The sequence below is a fragment of the Colobus angolensis genome, unplaced genomic scaffold (assembly GCF_000951035.1).
Source record: "Colobus angolensis palliatus isolate OR3802 unplaced genomic scaffold, Cang.pa_1.0 Scaffold25, whole genome shotgun sequence".
NCBI lineage: Eukaryota > Metazoa > Chordata > Mammalia > Primates > Cercopithecidae > Colobus > Colobus angolensis.
Genome location: NW_012115710.1, coordinates 806,060 through 808,616, shown reverse-complemented (window position 1 = coordinate 808,616; position 2,557 = coordinate 806,060). Strand labels below are relative to the sequence as shown.

Below are 2,557 nucleotides of genomic sequence, written 5' to 3'. Positions count from 1 at the left end.
AGAAAAGAGGAGTTCTACTTTAGAACCAGCACAGGACATAAGAACTGGAATATAGTCTCGCTGTGTCACCCAGGCTGGAGTGCAGTGGTGCGATTCTCGCTCACTGCAACCTCCGCCTCCCAGGTTCAAGCGATTCTCCTGCCTCATCCTCCCGAGTAGCTGGGATTACAGGCATGTACCACCATGCGCAGCTAATTTTTGTGTTTTTAGTAAAGACAGCATTTCACCATGTTGGCCAGCCTGGTCTTGAACTCGCGACCTCAGGTGATCTGCCCTCCTCGGCTTCTCAAAGTGCTGGGATTACAGGCATGAGCCACCACACCTGGCGTCCTTTGTAAGGTTTCTATCCACTATGAATTCTTCGATGTTTTGCAAGGTTTGAATTTTGAGTGAAGACCTTGCCACATTCATTACATTTGTAAGGTTTCTCTCCAGTATGGATTGCCATATGGGTAGTTAGGGTTGAGCGAACACTAAAGGCTTTCCCACACTCATTACACCTGTAAGGTTTTTCTCCAGTGTGAATTCTTCTATGATTTGCAAGATGTGAATTTTGAGTGAAGACCTTGCCACATTCATTACATTTGTAAGGTTTTCCTCCAGTGTGGATGACCTGATGGGTAGCTAGGTTTGAATGTACACTAAATGCTTTGCCACACTCATTACACTTGTAAGGTTTCTCACCAGTGTGAATTCTCTGATGAACTGCAAGGTAGGAACTGTGCCTGAAGACCTTGCCGCAATCATTACATTTGTACGGTTTTTGTCCAGTATGTATTGTCTGATGGATAGTTAGGCTTGAATGAACACTCAAGACTTTGCCACACTCATTACACTTGTAAGGTTTTTCTCCAGTATGAACTCTCCAGTGCCTTGCAAGTTGTGATGTTTGACTGAAGGCTTTACCACATTCATCACACTTGTAAGGTTTCTCTCCAGAATGAATTCCCCGATGACTTGCAAGGTGTGAATTTTGTGTGAAGACCTTACCACAGTCATTACATTTGTAAGGCTTTTCTCCAGTATGAATTGCCTGATGGGTAGTTAGGCTTGATCGCACACTAAAGGCTTTGCCGCAGTCATCACACCTGTAAGGTTTCTCTCCAGTATGAATTCTTTGATGATTTGCTAAGTGTGAATACTGAGTGAAAACCTTGACGCATTCATTACATTTGAAAGGTTTTTCTCCGGTATGGATGATCTGATGCTTAGTTAAGTTTGAATGCATACTGAAGGCTTTCCCACACTTACTACACTTGTAAGGTTTCTCACCAGTATGAATTCGCCGATGCTTTGCAAGGTATGAATTGTGCCTGAAGACTTTGCCACACTCATTACATTTGTAAGGTTTTTCTCCAGTGTGGATTGTCTGATGGGTAGTTAGGCTTGAGCGAACACTAAAGGCTTTGCCACACTCATTACACTTGTAAGGTTTCTCTCCAGTATGAATTCTTTGATGACTTGCAAGGTGTGAATTTTGAGTGAAGCACTTGCCACATTCCTTACATTTGTAAGGTTTTTCTCCAGTATGGATAACCTGATGTGTAGTTAGTTTTGAATGTGCTCTAAAGGCTTTGCCACACTCATTACACTTGTAAGGTTTCTCTCCAGTATGAATTCTCCGATGACCTGCAAGGTTTGAAGGTTGACTGAAGACCTTTCCACATTCATGACATTTGTAAGGTTTTTCTCCAGTATGGATTACCTGATGGATAGTTAGGTTTGAACGAACAGCAAAGGCTTTGCCACGCTCATTACACTGGTAAGGCTTCTCTCCAGTATGAATTCTCTTATGACTTGTTAGCCGTGAGTTTTGATTGAAGACCTTGCCACATTCATCACATTTATAATGTTTTCCCCGATTATTAAGAGACTTCTCAACTTGATTGTATTCATAAATTTTCCCTTCACCTTGAAATTGCTGCAGTTCAGGCAGATGTGACTGAAAACTTACTCCAAGCTGATTTTCAATAAGCTTGTTTCCTGTAGCCCTTCTATCATGTTGATCTCTTCTACCAGGGAGATTTTCTTTTTGCAACATAAGTACTCTTTTGTCATTTCCTTCATCATCTTTCCACTGACACTCAAAGTAATATGTATTTTTCTGAACTTCCTGGAAGGACAGGACTTCATCATGGCTTTCAAGTCTCTCCAACTTCACCATGTGGAATGCTTCTCCCATATTGTTCTTCCCCTTTGGTGGCAAATCCTTGTTTACACATTTACAAGAAATATCTGTAAGATATAAAGAACCATAGGTTTCCAATTAATTATAGTGCGTAAATAATTATTTCCCATTGAAAAACCTAATGTTACACTGAAAGGAATAGTTATATTGAACAGACTTATGATTCTTCAGAACCATAATTTTCCAGAACACAAAAGGAATAGGATTCCTTATCAAAGAAAAGGTGGTAACGTGTAATTCAAATAGTAAGGGATCCTAGTTTTAAACAATCTGTGAACAAAACCCTCATATTGGCCGGGCGCGGTGGCTCAAGCCTGTAATCCCAGCACTTTGGGAGGCCGAGACGGGCGGATCACGAGGTCAGGAGAT

At 41.3% G+C, this 2,557-nt stretch overlaps 2 protein-coding genes across 2 annotated transcripts in view; both read right to left on the bottom strand.

Annotated features, from left to right (window-relative positions):
- The window catches only part of ZNF347 (zinc finger protein 347), a 37,430-nt gene that overhangs the window by 23,591 nt on the left and 11,282 nt on the right, over positions 1-2,557 (bottom strand). The window lies entirely within an intron of this gene.
- The window catches only part of ZNF665 (zinc finger protein 665), a 26,517-nt gene continuing 24,020 nt past the window's right edge, over positions 61-2,557 (bottom strand). The window contains exon 4 of the mRNA XM_011946187.1: positions 61-2,235. Within this exon, the coding sequence (XP_011801577.1) occupies positions 344-2,235 (1,892 nt within the window). The 3' untranslated portion in view covers positions 61-343. The remainder of the gene's footprint in view (positions 2,236-2,557) is intronic.